Below are 12840 nucleotides of genomic sequence, written 5' to 3'. Positions count from 1 at the left end.
CTACATTACGCATCGGAACTTTATCATCTAACAAATCATGTATCAGAATTTTATCATCTACCAAATCATGCATCAGATAATATATCAACCAATTAACCATTTATTAAATCATTTCTTGTTTCACAACACCAAAATTACTTTATGACATCATAATCATAGTTATGATTGAAAATTGAAGGTGGCTTGTGATTCGAAACTTAAAGTGGCTTATAAATAAGAAAAATAAAAATTTATGGTGATCAATGGAATATGAATATTTACAATGAATTAGAAAAAAAAAGAACAGAGAAAAAAAGAGAGAGATAAATAAAACACATTGCACCCGAGAAATAAACAAAAGAAGAAAAAAAAATAAAGAACAAAAATACTTGAATTGTTCACTGATTTTACGTGGAGGGGAAGAGAGAGTGAGAGAAAAATAGTGTCTGACACCATACTGACGCATCTATTGGATGTGTGGATCTATCTCAGAAGTGTAAAATCGGAACAAAATTTAGGACAAAAAAGGTGAGAGTAGAATGCAAATTAGAGGTTCATTTGTAAACACACCAATTTCTCTTTTATAAATTCATCACAAATAGAGACCCCTTTAATCTTGAGACATGTTGCACATGTATTCAGGCCGATCAAAGCCCACGAAAGCCCAGTTCAAAGATCGTATCCAACAAAGTTTCAGCAATTTATGTTCACGTCCAAGTAATTAATTACTAGCATCGAATCTTATTATAACAAACAAGGAAGGCATCTTTTATTTTCTAATAAGATTAGACCTTCGCGTCACTCATCTCCCTCGACGATCTCCCAACTCCTCTTTCTCTCTGTTCATCTCTCTACGAGACTTTCGGAATCAGACCATGGATGAAGAGTACGAGGTCATTGTTCTCGGAACCGGTCTCAAGGAGTGCATCCTCAGCGGTCTCCTCTCCGTCGATGGTGTCAAGGTCTCTCGATCCTCTTTCCCTCTCGATTCCTATTTCTGATTCACGATCTGGATTTTGAATTTCGACTTTTAAATTTGGATCGGATCTCAGTCAGATTTTTAGATCTCCGATTGTATGATTTTGAGCTATCATTTTCGATTGAAATATTGTATGGAATCTGATGAAACTAGTGTGATTAGCGAGTTCAGAGAGAGATATGTACTATTTGTTTGGTTGACTGATTGTATTGTATTGTATTGTGTTATGGAAATTACGATACTCTTGTATAGGTGCTTCACATGGACAGAAACGATTACTATGGTGGAGAATCAACTTCGCTTAATCTCAATCAGGTTACTCTTCCTTCCTTTTCTTTTGAGGTTTTGTTAATATCAATGCGAGAAGATAAGAGAGTAAACATATAATAATCTTTAATAAAATAAACTTGCACTAAATTGGATTGGCTACATCCACCACCACAGGTGAAGAAAAGTGATCTTATTATTATTAAGGCAATTTACAGATTACATTAGAGTTATAAGAACACAAGAAGATATATATAAGAGTATCCTCGGCTAACTAATGCTAGCCAGTTATAACATATGCAAACAATATCAACAGGTTTTGTGGTAGTTTCTTAGCAATTACTAATTATTATCTATCATTTTTCCTTTCATTTGCAGCTTTGGAAGAAGTTCAGGGGAGAAGAGAAGGCTCCTGAACATTTAGGTGCTAGCAGGGATTACAATGTTGACATGATGCCTAAGGTATCCTTCTTGTTGCCATTCATTTTATGTTAAACTAATGACTTATACTAAGTTTTGTTTTTTTTTTAAATGTGATGGACCAGTTTATGATGGGAAATGGCAAGCTTGTTCGTACCCTTATTCACACTGACGTTACAAAGTATTTGTCCTTTAAAGCCGTTGATGGAAGCTATGTTTTCGTTAAAGGCAAGGTACAAGCATTTTTCATCGATGTTTATGTTGAAGACTTTTACAAATTTGTTGTGTTGGTAACTCTTTAACTGTTGATGTATGTTTGCCTACAGGTTCAAAAGGTGCCAGTCACTCCTATGGAGGCCCTGAAATCTCCTCTCATGGGTATATTTGAGAAGCGTCGAGCTGGCAAGTTTTTCAGTTATGTTCAGGATTACGACGAGAAGGATCCCAAAACACACAACGGCATGGATTTGACCAAACTTACAACTAAGGAACTGATTGCGTAAGTTGATCTTCTAATGCCCTTCTACCTTCGTTTTTGCCCTCACTGGCAGCCATTATATGTGCCTAACCATTTAGATGACACGTTGGCAGGAAATTTGGTCTTGATGACAACACCATTGACTTTATTGGTCACGCAGTGGCACTTCACACTAATGACCAACACCTCAATCAACCCGCCTTGGATACCGTTATGAGAATGAAGGTGAACTTTTGTCTCTCTTCTTTCAATAGTTCTACGCTTAGTTCTCATGCAGCTAAGTTGACATCCTCTCTTTAAATGGTTGGCTAGCTCTATGCTGAATCTCTTGCACGTTTCCAAGGAACCTCTCCATATATTTATCCTCTCTATGGGCTGGGCGAACTACCTCAGGTCTTTCTATCTTTCTGATATTTGCCTTGTTTTCTTGAATTCTAAAGATTTTAGAAGATTATTTGTTGATTCTTCTGTGACTTTTCTCTATTTTTCTCCTTGTTCAGGCATTTGCACGACTGAGTGCTGTATATGGTGGCACATATATGCTGTGCAAACCTGAGTGCAAGGTATTCTCTTGTTCTTTGTTATTTCTTTCTTATGGTGCAAGTCTGCTAGAGAGTAATGGGTCTGGGATTTTATTGTAGGGACATTGTACTCATTTATATCAATGTGTTAATATGACAGGTAGAATTTGATGAAGAAGGTAAGGTTATTGGTGTAACATCTGAGGGAGAGACTGCCAAATGCAAAAAGATTGTGTGTGACCCTTCCTACCTTCCAAACAAGGTAATATTACTGTTTTTAGCATGTCTAAACCGTCAATTGTTATATGAATGTGGAATGGTTCATGAAATGATGAGTAATCACATTAAAACATGTTGTTTTTAGTATGTTTAAACCATCAATTGTTATATGAATGTGGAACGGTTCATGAAATGATGAGTAATCACATTAAAACAGGTTAGGAAGATTGGCAGAGTTGCTCGGGCCATCGCAATTATGAGCCACCCTATTCCAAACACCAATGACTCTCACTCAGTGCAGGTCATCATACCTCAGAAGCAGTTGGGCCGCAAATCAGACATGTGAGTTCCTTTATATATCTTTTTATGTTTTTGTGGTAAGCTCGATATCAATATCATATGATACGTTTCTTACTCTGGAACTGGAAACCTCTTTAGACCACAACTTGATTGCACACACCCACACTGACTTATTGTGCCACGTTTAGAAATTACAGTGATGTTTGTTTTGCCATTTGTTACCATTCTCTTCATCTTTTTATGTTGTGACAGGTATGTCTTCTGCTGTTCCTACTCCCACAACGTTGCTCCCAAGGGAAAGTTCATCGCATTTGTATCTACAGATGCAGAGACTGATAACCCTCAGACCGAACTAAAGGCTGGAATTGATCTCTTGGGTCCTGTTGATGAGATATTCTTTGACATGTATGATAGATACGAGCCTGTCAACGAGCCAGCTTTGGACAACTGCTTTATATCAACGGTGAGGAGAGCCAGACCTATCTTTAGTTTCTATCGAGGCCTACGGTGGCGGTTCTAAGTATCTAACCCTTTCCTTGTTGGTCATTACAGAGCTATGATGCTACAACACACTTCGAGACAACTGTTTCTGATGTGTTGAACATGTATACCCTAATCACTGGAAAGGTAAATCATCTAGAATGTTGATACTAGAGAGAGAAAAATGTCGGGACATCTTTCACATCAATTTTGTGTTTGTGTTTTTATGTTGCAGCAACTGGACCTAAGTGTTGATCTGAGTGCAGCAAGCGCTGCAGAGGAATGAGGGTGTATCTCTTTCTCTAGTTGTTTTTCTTTCCTACTCTTTGCTTCTGTTCTTTTTGTTGGGTTTAAACTTTAAAGACAAAATCAGACCGATGCTCGTGTTTAGCAAACTGATGTTGAATTCTCGGTTAAGGCTTATAAAAACTCTTCAACCTAACTTTTTTTTAGGCTGCTTACATATATTTTTTATATCTGGAGATTAGAGAAAGGAGCTAGATAACTTTCTGCAACTGTGTTTTTTTTTGTCATTGATGAAATCATTGCAAAGGAGTTCAAGTCTAAACAACTTGGAAAAAAACAAAAGTCACCAATAGGGGATAGATCAAGAGTTTATTTGTGTAACAGCTAAAAAAAGAAAAATTAGTTTTGTAGAGAGAAGGTAGAGAGAGATAGGAAGAGAAAAGAACACCAAAGCTTAAAACCATAGCATTCCATTACAGCCACTTGTCATACTGTAGCTTCCTTGTAAATCAGAGATGACAGCCAAGCAGGACCTGATTTTGATTGTACATAAGAACTATTCAGCAAAAGAGGTCGGGATGCAGGCGATTTGCGGATGCAAGTGAATGTATATTATATAAATATGTTTCAAAAGCTCCAACATCAAGGTTTCGTGGTGTAGTTGGTTATCACGTCAGTCTAACACACTGAAGGTCTCCGGTTCGAACCCGGGCGAAGCCATATTTTCTTTTTATTATAATTTAAGATTTCTAAAGATAAAAATAACGCCGTTGCCGGGGATCGAACCCGGGTCACCCGCGTGACAGGCGGGAATACTTACCACTATACTACAACGACTTTGCTGATATCTTTACATATATTATCCTTTTCAATGTACACGTTTGGCCTTTTAGCAAACCAGCTTCCAAAATTTTAAACCCTACATGGCTGATGTGATGAGACTAACATATTGATTCTCCAGCAGATCCACACAGTCACAAAGGTTGTTCGAAGAGATATAAGTGCTTTTGTTGTGATTGATTTTCCAACGGTACATATAACGTATAGAGTGCATTAGTAGAAGTAATAATAGGTGACTGGTGAGCCATGTATTGCTAAAGAACTAAACGAGGCAAAACTGATCATAAATTAAGCACACTAGTCACAAGAGTAGGATCTAGTAGGACAAGTTTTTGAATTCCTAGCAGTATATAAAGAAGGATCACCTGATGAGCCATCTAAATCATTCAGACTGACTATATAAGGGTGTCAGATAAGATGTCCACATGCAAATGAACTTGTTCATATAGACATCTTTTAGCTATTGATAATTCAAACAAATAGAATATGACCAATTAGATTGTTTGTAATGGGCAATGTCCAAATTAAATGTGCATTTTCTATGTCTGAAAATTAATGATCTTCTCACAAACCAATTTAAACAAATTTCTAAATATTTTGGGCCACTCAATCTCTAACATGTCGAACCACTTTTTGTCCGTAGATGGATTTAGCCCATTTAAACACGTTTTTTATAACAGTATATCTATAACTTTCCATTATGTTACGAAGACGGATCACCGTCCATTTAGATATTATGGAGATAAGACTACTAGATTAGCCGTTGCATCTGTATCCTAACGTAGTCTTCGTATATTCCCATACTTATGACTATATCTTTTTTTCCTCTCTTTAGCATGTCCTCCTTCGTATAAATCCAGAGCTCTCCTATCATTAATATGATCAGTGAATTATATACCTACCCCAATATGTTACCAGAGCCATAATAATCAAATATTTTTCTTCTTCACCTTTCATCATCATCAGTTTTGGTCTTCTTCTTCTTGAGCCTTTTTCTCTCCGGTGACGAAGGTGGGAACGGGAGAGCCAATTACCATCGACGTGCTTGTTTTGCCTTTTCTTCGGGTGCATTTCGGCCAAGTCTACAAAAGCCCATTTATATCATATCAGGATAAACCCAGAATTAGTGGGCCTAAATTCAATATAAATCACTAATATACCATTTTACTCGATTTGTGTGGACAGTAGTATTTTCAAAACCATCAAGAAGACAAAGGTAATAATAAAACTGCCGCTCACTTCTTCTTCACGTCTTTTCGCTCTCTCATGATCGCAATCACCATTGTTTCACCATCTTCATTTTCCCCATAAGTTTCAGAGTTCCATCTCCACTGAAGATCATTAACTGTTTTGTTGATTGGTCCTTCTCTCTCTCTTTTTCGTAATTTTTTTGATAAATGACAAGGCTGCATGATATTTCTTTTTCCTTTGCGTCAAATAAATATTTTTTTTCCTTTTACATGCATCAAGTTGGGGACTATTACTCGAAACGGTATACTGCCATGGTTACCGCTAAGAATAAGGTATGTTCGACCAGTGTCTTCAGTTCTTTTTACTTATGTCGTACTGTCTTAAAATTTTTATCTGTTTTTTCTTAGGGTTCTGGTCGGAATCAAATCAAGAAAGGGTTTAGAAATTTTTTGAAGCAGATGGAGGGGTCGGAGAAATTCAAATCACCGGATAGATTGAATAAGAGGAAGCATATCTTCATAAAGCGCAGTATGTCTTTGAATCGTTACAGATTCATGTACTTTTTTGGTTTATTTACACACTTTTTGGATTTTTATTTGTTTTCACATGATCTTGGTTTGAAGATATATACCTGAAGAAGAAATTTAAAAAGACGATTAAAGAGCATGGCATATTCTGTGCTTGCACTTCATCTACTGGCTCTTCAACTCTCTGTGGAGAAGGTTGCCAGTGTGGGTATGCTCCATATCTGACTCTATCATTCACTTTCTTGGCTTGTCTATGTTCTTGTGTTGATTTTTAGTTGAAATCTACATTCAATTCAATAATCAGTGTTTGATTTTTGATGTTTGTTGTCAATGGTATGTTCCTTGATGTTAACCATCATCCCATTTCGTTTTATAGGTTGTTGCTTTCAAGCTGTTCATCTATTTGCACGTGCAGATGTGAGTGCACCAACAAACCGTTCCAACAAAGACATATCAAGAAAATGAAATTAGTTCAGGTTTGTATGTTACAAGTTGGCTTACAACGAATGCATGTAATAAGTGTAGTTGAATAAGTTGTTTCTTGTAGACAGAGAAGTGTGGATATGGGATTGTAGCAGATGAAGATATCGAATCAGGAGAGTTTATAGTCGAATATGTTGGGGAAGGTGATGTTATTATTTGGTTGGTTATATATCTACTTTTGTCTATTATACTAATTACTTTGTGACATTCATTTGTCTTCTTAAATCTCCATTACTCATTGTAGTTATCGACGATGAGATTTGTGAAGAAAGGTTTTGGAAGCTGAAGCATAAGGTGGAGACAAACTTCTACATGTGTCAGATAGACAACAGTTTGGTGATTGATGCTACTTACAAGGGGAACAAATCAAGATATTTCAATCACAGCTGCGACCCTAATACAGTGCTGCAGAAATGGTTTGTCAACTTATTATTATCATTCTCTTTTTTTTCTTGTTATGACATTTTTGTTTCCATTAGGATAATTGATGGAGAGACAAGACTCGGCATATTTGCTACCCGTAATATAAACAAAGGAGAGCACCTGACTTATGATTACCAGTAAGAACATTTCCTTGGATCATTTTTAATATCAATGCGTGTAGCTGTGATACTAAAAAAACATAGCAGGTTTGTTGCGTTTGGTTCAGATCAAGATTGTCATTGTGGTGCCGTATGTTGCAAGAAAAAGCTTGGTGCAAAAGCTAGCAAAACTAATAACATACCCTCGGATGAAGATGTGAACCTAACGGCGTGTAAAGTAGTGACCCGTAAACGGCGCAAGGTAAAACAAATATAGAAGTATATCTGAACGAAAAGCTTAGATATTGATGGTACTGTTCAACAGCTTTGAGTTCTTGTCTCGTGATTATTTTCTTGTAACAATGTTAAACTTGCTCCACCAATCGCTATCAATCATATATTAATACTGTTTATAAATCATACTGTTTGTATAGTTATTTTATAGTTTATTGCTACTGTTTTAGCATCAGCTGTTTTAACCTCATGCATCTTGTGATTTGTTATGCTAAGGAGTCCAAGTTCTTATTATTTCAAAATCTTATTATTTCAAACATTTGGTAGGTTAAAAAAACTCGAGGTAAAGACCCCGCGGGTTAGTGTTAGTTATTCAGTCTCGGTTCTCGACAAGCTTCTCAATTCAGAGGTAAGGAAAAACAATTTGGATGCGAAGACAATCTTGGAACAAACCTGATGTGGTTATCATTTTGGCACGTCCTACGTACCAGAGGTAAATTTAATTTTTCACTTGTCAAAATGCTCAGTCAGATACATTAGCTCTGCTCCTTGAGCACCTCTTTAGTCACTTGTATCCTGCAGATTGATCCTTGGACTCGTGATACAGTGTATTTTGACTTTAAATTTTTGATATTTTCAGTTGTTTTGGCATCATTAGACAATTTGATAAGTGCTTACATGATTTCTCAGTTCTGTTGTATATTACCTTCTATCTTATCTTTTTGAATATAAAAGCAGTTTGTATTTGTTCTTTGTCAAAATAAAAAAAGCAATTTGTATTTGTTCAGGTCATGTACGAGGATGGTGTTACCGAGAACATTGACATGTCCAGAGAAGTTTGGAAGTTCATAACTGTTTGATATTTGCTTCAAGATGCTTTCTGGTTCCATTCTTTACCTTTTTTTACTTTATCTTGAATTGTTGAGTTTGTCGTTAACCGGGCTGTATTCGCTATAATAACCAACCAAACATGGGTTGGCAGAGGATGTGTAGACTTTGTTGTTGTTAAAATAGAACGTACTCTATGTTTACTGTGTAATCTTTTGGACCAAACAAAATGTTCTTTTTTTTCTGAACCACAACCAAACAAAATGTTATTGATGTTAAAACCGTGGTGTGTTTGGTTTATTTTATTTGGGGACGATAACCAATGACCGGTTTGTTCTGCCTGTATATAAATAAGCACGTGATTCTTTTGGGCTGCATAGTCAGCAGCTTAGTGTTCGTTGAAGAGGCTGATACCCACGCGCCGGTGACCGACAGTGGATTGGTATTGCCGGTGGTAGGTGGTGTAGGGCCGTAGCTCACCTACCTAACTAAATTAGTTTATAAAATCTTAATGTTGATTTTTTTTTACTTTTTATATAAAAAATGTGTTAAAATAGTAAACTATTATCTATCAGATTAAAATTCACATTCCCTAAAACTGGACAGAGATAAAAAAACATGAATGTCAAAATTTAGTAAGAAACTAATTACAAATACTCAAATATAATTTTTAATTAAAATATTTTCTTTTGGAAACACAAAAAAAACAATTTCGATAAATTAGTTTTATTTAAGTTTTACCGGTTACCGCCACCAAACTTATTGGATCTCTTTCATTTAGATATGACACTATAAAACAGCTAACACCACTTGCTCTCCACCACTTCATTCTCCAGATTCAAAACCCCCAAATCTCAGATTCCGATCTCACCGACGACGACATGAAGGTCGTAGACAAGATCAAATCCGCGACGGAGCAAGGCCAAACCGCCTTCTCCTTCGAGTTCTTCCCTCCCAAGACCGACGACGGCGTCGAGAATCTCTTCGAGCGGATGGATCGGCTGGTCTCCTACGGCCCCTCCTTCTGCGACATCACCTGGGGAGCCGGAGGATCCACCGCGGATCTCACGCTCGAGATCGCCTCGAGGATGCAGAACGCCATCTGCGTGGAGACGATGATGCACCTCACCTGCACCAACATGCCCGTGGAGAAGATCGACCACGCGCTCGAGACGATCAGATCCAACGGGATCCAGAACGTGCTCGCGCTGAGAGGGGACCCGCCTCATGGACAGGATAAGTTCGTTCAGGTGGAAGGAGGGTTCGCTTGTGCTTTGGATCTGGTGAATCATATTAGGAGCAAGTATGGTGATTACTTTGGGATCACTGTTGCTGGCTATCCTGGTAATTAATTAATTCATAGTTTGCTTTCAACTTCATTTGTTGATGTTTATCTCTAATGTGTTTTTGTTTTTTGGGAATCAGAGGCTCATCCGGATGTGATTGAAGCTAATGGGCTTGCTACTCCTGAGTCTTATCAGAGTGATCTTGCTTACCTGAAGAGAAAGGTTTTATTAGACTTTGTTTGTGTTTTATGGTTTTGTGTTATTTGGATTGGGTGTGATGGATTAGTTTGTTGGAACAGGTTGATGCTGGAGCGGATTTGATTGTGACTCAGCTGTTTTATGATACTGATATATTCCTCAAGTTTGTGAATGACTGTCGGAAAATTGGGATTAACTGTCCCATTGTTCCGGGGATTATGCCCATTTCTAACTACAAGGGCTTCTTGCGTATGGCTGGTTTCTGCAAGACCAAGGTTCATTTCCTGATCCCTTATACAATCATGATATGGCTTGCACTGTAGAGATATGTTGTTGTTTTTTTTTTTTGTTGCTTAGCTGCTTAAGATTAGATTGATTTGATTGCATCTGTGTTGTTGCTTATTGATAATATAAGATTAGGCTGACATATTTAGACCCTTGGTGATGCTTTATGAGAGTAATGACAAATGTTTTCGAATGAGTAACATTTCACTCTTGCGCTGTTAATACTATAGATACCTGCTGAGCTCACTGCTGCCTTGGAGCCTATCAAGGACAATGAAGAAGCTGTGAAAGCTTTTGGTATTCACTTTGCAACCGAGATGTGCAAAAAGATTTTGGCCCATGGAATCACTACCCTTCATATCTACACTTTGAACGTGGACAAATCAGCTATTGGAATATTAATGGTTGCTCATCATTTCCTTCTTAATTTTTTGTTTTTTTTTTGTTTGTACACTGTAGAACCTAACAATGTGCTGAAATTGTAGAATCTTGGTCTGATTGATGAGTCTAAAATCACTCGTTCTTTACCTTGGAGACGCCCTGCAAATGTTTTCCGTACTAAGGAAGATGTTCGCCCCATTTTCTGGTAATCCTTCATTTTATTTCTCTTGCTATGCTTTTGTCTCGTCAATCGATGCACATCTTAAACTTCGGTTTGTGGAGAGAATAATATTATTGGTTTCTCTCTGAATCTTTGCAGGGCAAACCGTCCAAAGAGCTACATATCTAGGACTAAGGGCTGGAATGACTTCCCACAGGGACGATGGGGTGATTCACGCAGTGCATCATATGGCACACTTTCCGATTATCAGGTACTCATCAGTTGATATTGACGGGCTCTTTTCAGTTGCTCTTCCTTGTTTGCGTACGATTGTGTTTGCAAATTGTTATTTCGCCTACCAGTATAGTGAGACGCCTAGTTTGCTTGGTCCAGTATCCTATTCCTGGTGGTTTGATAATTGTGGTGTCTTCTTTTGTGCCTTTCATTGCCAATTTTTGCCGCCTTTTTCACTGTTGATCTAAATGCATATATGTTGATAGTTCATGCGCCCACGAGCACGTGACAAGAAGCTCCAGCAAGAATGGGCTGTCCCACTGAAAGGCATTGAAGATGTTCAAGAGGTAGCCTTTCATTTACTAGCACTCGTAGGATGTTTCGTTCTCTTGTTTCCTCGCACTCACTAATACATTGTCTTTTATAAAACTGTCACAAATCAGAAATTCAAAGAGCTCTGTCTTGGAAACTTAAAAAGCAGTCCATGGTCTGAGTTAGATGGACTCCAGCCAGAAACAAAGATCATAAACGAGAAACTCGGAAAAATAAACTCCAACGGCTTCCTGACCATCAATAGCCAACCATCAGTCAATGCAGCCAAATCTGATTCCCCAGCTATTGGTAAGGAAACTCATAACTATGATCACATTATCATTACCATAACAATCTCAATATTCCTGTTTGGCTTATAACAAAAGTGTTTTAACTGCAATGGGAACTTTGCAGGATGGGGTGGACCTGGTGGTTATGTCTACCAGAAAGCTTACCTAGAGTTCTTCTGCTCTAAGGATAAGTTAGACACACTTGTGGAGAAGTCCAAAGCTTTTCCTTCCATCACCTTCATGGCGGTGAACAAAGCAGAGAACTGGGTATCAAACATTGGTGAATCCGATGTGAATGCAGTTACCTGGGGAGTGTTCCCAGCTAAGGAGGTTATTCAACCGACAATTGTGGATCCAGCCAGTTTCAAAGTCTGGAAAGACGAAGCCTTTGAGATTTGGTCAAGAAGCTGGGCTAACTTGTACCCTGAGGATGAGCCTTCTAGAAAGTTGCTCGAAGAGGTACATAATCATCTTCATTTCCCCTTCTCTTCTTTTCTCAGACCAGATTGGAGTTTAGTTGTAATGCTGATTTAATGTAACAGGTGAAGAACAGCTACTATTTGGTAAGCTTAGTGGACAACGATTACATCAGTGGTGATATATTCTCAGTCTTTGCCTGATCTCTGAGAAACCCCAACGGGGGGGAAATGAGGAAACCATTCGATTTTCACGATTTGTTGTAACTTTTCTAAAGATATTTGTGATGTATCAACAATACTCATCAATTTCATTGTGGCTTGTTCTTTTATCTATGTCAAAACAAATAAATTAAGAAATGTTGGCGTTGCTTAAAGTTTCCGAAGCAGCAAGACAAAAGTTAGCATCAAAACGCCAGACTCGTCAGTCTTGAACAATGTCATGACTAAGAGACCTTATTAGGAGGTGAAGGTTCAGGGAGCTGCTCAATATCTTCTTCATGATTAAGAGACCAAACTCTGTCTCCAGGAACAGAACCCTCTGGTGGTACCAAAAGGAACCAAAAGCTCAACGTTCTCGTGAGCTGAGTCAGAAGCATACCACATGACTTAACTCCTCTCATGTTTCTCGTCCTCAGATTGGCCAACACCACAACTGCTGCACCCTTATAGATTCACCCGTTTGATTATTCTTTCAATCTTAGAACTCGAGTTGGAACAGAGTATGCTAAGTGTTGGAACAATGAAGCTGACCCGAAGGAGATG

At 37.9% G+C, this 12840-nt stretch overlaps 3 protein-coding genes and 2 non-coding genes across 5 annotated transcripts; 4 read left to right on the top strand and 1 right to left on the bottom strand.

Annotated features, from left to right (window-relative positions):
• Window positions 1–762: 762 nt before the first annotated feature.
• On the top strand, window positions 763–4085 carry LOC108818510 (guanosine nucleotide diphosphate dissociation inhibitor 2). Its single transcript, XM_018591498.2, has 13 exons — window positions 763–941; window positions 1211–1273; window positions 1604–1687; window positions 1771–1878; window positions 1972–2144; window positions 2237–2348; window positions 2436–2516; window positions 2624–2686; window positions 2805–2906; window positions 3081–3205; window positions 3416–3626; window positions 3716–3790; window positions 3879–4085. The coding sequence occupies exons 1-13, from the start codon at window positions 855–857 to the stop codon at window positions 3927–3929; spliced, it is 1335 nt and encodes a 444-aa protein (XP_018447000.1). The 5' UTR covers window positions 763–854; the 3' UTR covers window positions 3930–4085.
• A 450-nt stretch (window positions 4086–4535) lies between these two features.
• On the top strand, window positions 4536–4609 carry TRNAV-AAC (transfer RNA valine (anticodon AAC)). The gene has a single exon. It is a non-coding gene; the product is annotated as a tRNA-Val (tRNA).
• A 45-nt stretch (window positions 4610–4654) lies between these two features.
• Window positions 4655–4726, bottom strand: TRNAD-GUC (transfer RNA aspartic acid (anticodon GUC)). Its single transcript has one exon. It is a non-coding gene; the product is annotated as a tRNA-Asp (tRNA).
• Window positions 4727–5650: 924 nt separating this feature from the next.
• LOC108816661 (putative histone-lysine N-methyltransferase ASHH4) lies at window positions 5651–8672 on the top strand. The gene is made up of 10 exons (XM_018589226.2): window positions 5651–6252; window positions 6328–6448; window positions 6544–6655; window positions 6824–6923; window positions 6995–7073; window positions 7175–7346; window positions 7410–7490; window positions 7560–7713; window positions 8013–8178; window positions 8474–8672. Exons 1-9 carry the CDS (start codon window positions 6127–6129, stop codon window positions 8046–8048), a joined length of 981 nt encoding a protein of 326 aa, XP_018444728.2. The 5' UTR covers window positions 5651–6126; the 3' UTR covers window positions 8049–8178; window positions 8474–8672.
• A 653-nt stretch (window positions 8673–9325) lies between these two features.
• Window positions 9326–12435, top strand: LOC108817383 (methylenetetrahydrofolate reductase (NADH) 1). The gene is made up of 10 exons (XM_018590050.2): window positions 9326–9857; window positions 9939–10021; window positions 10099–10272; window positions 10513–10686; window positions 10768–10868; window positions 10983–11094; window positions 11324–11404; window positions 11501–11678; window positions 11784–12118; window positions 12202–12435. The coding sequence occupies exons 1-10, from the start codon at window positions 9395–9397 to the stop codon at window positions 12277–12279; spliced, it is 1779 nt and encodes a 592-aa protein (XP_018445552.1). The 5' UTR covers window positions 9326–9394; the 3' UTR covers window positions 12280–12435.
• Window positions 12436–12840: the final 405 nt, after the last annotated feature.

Source organism: Raphanus sativus, chromosome 7, assembly GCF_000801105.2.
Source record: "Raphanus sativus cultivar WK10039 chromosome 7, ASM80110v3, whole genome shotgun sequence".
NCBI classification, from domain to species: Eukaryota; Viridiplantae; Streptophyta; class Magnoliopsida; order Brassicales; family Brassicaceae; genus Raphanus; species Raphanus sativus.
The sequence above is the reverse complement of the archived record's forward strand: the minus strand, read 5'-3'. Positions and strand labels throughout refer to the sequence as shown.

Excerpts from the sequence above, each read along its gene's own strand:
- LOC108818510 (XM_018591498.2), top strand. The coding sequence starts at position 855 with ATGGATGAAGAGTACGAGGTCATTGTTCTCGGAACCGGTCTCAAGGAG. Across the intron at positions 2,687-2,804 it reads TGTGCAAACCTGAGTGCAAG|GTAGAATTTGATGAAGAAGG; the intron begins GTATTCTCTTGT and ends TTAATATGACAG. Across the intron at positions 3,791-3,878 it reads ATACCCTAATCACTGGAAAG|CAACTGGACCTAAGTGTTGA; the intron begins GTAAATCATCTA and ends TTTATGTTGCAG.
- LOC108816661 (XM_018589226.2), top strand. The coding sequence starts at position 6,127 with ATGACAAGGCTGCATGATATTTCTTTTTCCTTTGCGTCAAATAAATAT. Across the intron at positions 6,924-6,994 it reads AGAAAATGAAATTAGTTCAG|ACAGAGAAGTGTGGATATGG; the intron begins GTTTGTATGTTA and ends TGTTTCTTGTAG. Across the intron at positions 7,074-7,174 it reads AGTCGAATATGTTGGGGAAG|TTATCGACGATGAGATTTGT; the intron begins GTGATGTTATTA and ends TACTCATTGTAG.
- LOC108817383 (XM_018590050.2), top strand. The coding sequence starts at position 9,395 with ATGAAGGTCGTAGACAAGATCAAATCCGCGACGGAGCAAGGCCAAACC. Across the intron at positions 10,022-10,098 it reads TTGCTTACCTGAAGAGAAAG|GTTGATGCTGGAGCGGATTT; the intron begins GTTTTATTAGAC and ends TTGTTGGAACAG. Across the intron at positions 10,869-10,982 it reads GATGTTCGCCCCATTTTCTG|GGCAAACCGTCCAAAGAGCT; the intron begins GTAATCCTTCAT and ends GAATCTTTGCAG.